Genomic DNA, 2,286 nt, shown 5'->3' with positions numbered 1-2,286 from the left:
GAAAACAGAGGACTATTGGGTTGGTCCTGTGAGACAGGGTGAAAGGGGTGGGGGACGAGTATAAAACTGCTTTAGTTCAGGAACTTGGAGAACAGAGTATTGCTCTAGGGCAGTGGTTCCCAACCTTTTTTAAACTGCGGACCGGCAAAATCACTCAAATAATTTTGGCAGACTGGGTATAGAAATTATCTAATTTACATATTTAAATTTAATTTTTACATGGGGAGAAGGGTTGCGAGGATCGGAGGCAGTATATGACACACAACAAACTCAATAGACAGAAGCACTTTTTCCAAAAAAAAAAATGCACTGAAGTTTGCTTGCCCATCTCTTAGCCATCTCTTGATACGGAAGTGACTAGCCACAGTTACTGTGGTCCAATTTCAAAAGATAAAGACACAGTCATTGGCCAAGTAAGGAAATTCTCGCCCAGCCAATCAGCATGGCGCAGGCGTGGCCTGGGCATAGAACTGATGCTAGTAGTGGTTAAAGCTTGTGCCATGACCTGGAAGCCAACCCTTCACGGCCTGCTACCAGGCCATGGCCCAGTGTTTGGGAAACCTCTGCTCTAGGGTCCTTCAAGGTATGAAGTATGTTATTCATCTTGGCAATGAACAACCCTCCTCCCCTGAAAGGAAGACTTGCCACTGAATTCTGCATTTCATAGGGAAACCCTGATCCTTGCCCTTGGTGAAAATAAAAGCAATATGACCATCGTCATTGCTAGCAAACAGGAAGATGTGTTGGCTGTGCCTGGGGTTGTTCATCAGTTCATCTTTGCTACCATCTAGCTTCCAGAAGCTATGAAGGCAAACTTCTCTCTGGCATTAAGTGGCAGCTTTTCCACAAAGGCAGCAAACCTCTCACTAAACTAGAAATCATCTCTCAACGGCACAGCCTGATAATCAGACCCCCTAAACTACAGGCTGCCAGAGGAGTATGCATTACAGTCTAATAAATCCAGTCTTTCTGAATGCTTTACTTGGGACTAGTTTGTTCTGGTGGAATTTCTGATGGGCACTATCTACCTTAGAGCCTAAATTACATACCTTCTGGTCATAGTCCTGGGAACTGGCAAAGTTGCTTTGAAAGATTCATCTATAATCATCTCCTTTTGTTAATTCTTTCCAGCCACCCCAAAGTGATGGAGCCCATTACATTTTGAAATATTCATCTGTATTAATAGTTTTATTTCCCTCTTTTGCTGTATAAAAATAACAGAAATTAGGCAAAATATGCCTAAAAGAAATTACCAAAAGTATAAGATGATCCCGTTCCTGAGCTGTATTTTCTGCCAGACTGATAAGGTTTGCTAGGTATTGGTGGGCTGCCACTTCCTTTTCCATAGTTTCTTCTAACTGCTCTTTCAGATGACTTATTTTCTTCTGTGATCGCCTACAAAATTAGTAGAAAGTTAAAAGAGGAAAATGTTAGTTTCAGAACTGCTATCGTAGAAAAACCTCAAAAATGTGTTTTATGCACATCAGCTTTCAATCTGTATTGACAGATTTTGATATTCCTCTAATTATAGGTTGATAATCTGCTTTTGAACCCTACACAAACACATTATACATTATTTTTAGCGGCTGATAAGGAAATTAAGCCATTTTATTTTTCCTCTACTTTTTTTCAATTTGTTTAAAACTCAGGCCTTTTATAGGTAGTCTGGAAGTTATACCGTATTTCAATGGAAAGACAACTTCCAGGAGGTAAAAGCAGTACAATTTTGAGTGTATGTTGTTGGCTGGTAGAGGTTATGAGACCATTATTTTCTCAGAAGATACTTCTGTTACTTTATTTTTAGAAACATTAGTGTTTTGGGGAAGCAGATGTCCAAATTCAGTGAAGAAAGAAACAGAAGGACCTGTTCGTCTTCTGTGCTGTTTCCAGCTCAGCTCCAAGGATTTTGTTGTCAGCCACCAACTCATTTTTCTCTAAAAGCAAGCTCTTATTGCATGCTTGCAGTGTTACTAGCTTTTCCATTAGATCCTTCAGCTCAGCACTTCGGTTTTCCTCTTCCTGTTGTAACTGACTGCAGAAAAATGACAAGGAACAGGTATCAAATACCTAATTGAACAAAAACAGATGAGTTATGGTAAGATACTTGTGTTAGAATATAGAGATAGAGATATAAAACCTTTACTACTAATGATCAAAAAATCATAAATACATAATTCTTCTGGCATTAAAACAGGCATGCCTCTGACCCTTCTTCTAAAAGAATTTACATATACATACTCCTTATGATCAAAATGTACTCTTCTTGGGTAACTTTTAAAACACAAA

The 2,286-nt window shown here is 39.1% G+C and overlaps 1 protein-coding gene across 3 annotated transcripts in view; it reads right to left on the bottom strand.

The window, feature by feature from the left end:
* The window catches only part of CEP89 (centrosomal protein 89), a 134,899-nt gene that overhangs the window by 66,185 nt on the left and 66,428 nt on the right, over positions 1-2,286 (bottom strand). For all 3 annotated transcript variants that reach the window (XM_019505600.1, XM_019505601.1, XM_019505598.1), the window contains exon 16: positions 1,254-1,395. In XM_019505600.1, the coding sequence (XP_019361145.1) occupies positions 1,254-1,395 (142 nt within the window). The remainder of the gene's footprint in view (positions 1-1,253; positions 1,396-2,286) is intronic.

The sequence above is a fragment of the Gavialis gangeticus genome, unplaced genomic scaffold (genome assembly GCF_001723915.1).
Source record: "Gavialis gangeticus isolate Ggan-Ray unplaced genomic scaffold, GavGan_comp1, whole genome shotgun sequence".
NCBI lineage: Eukaryota > Metazoa > Chordata > Crocodylia > Gavialidae > Gavialis > Gavialis gangeticus.
This window is presented reverse-complemented; position numbering and strand designations above follow the sequence as displayed.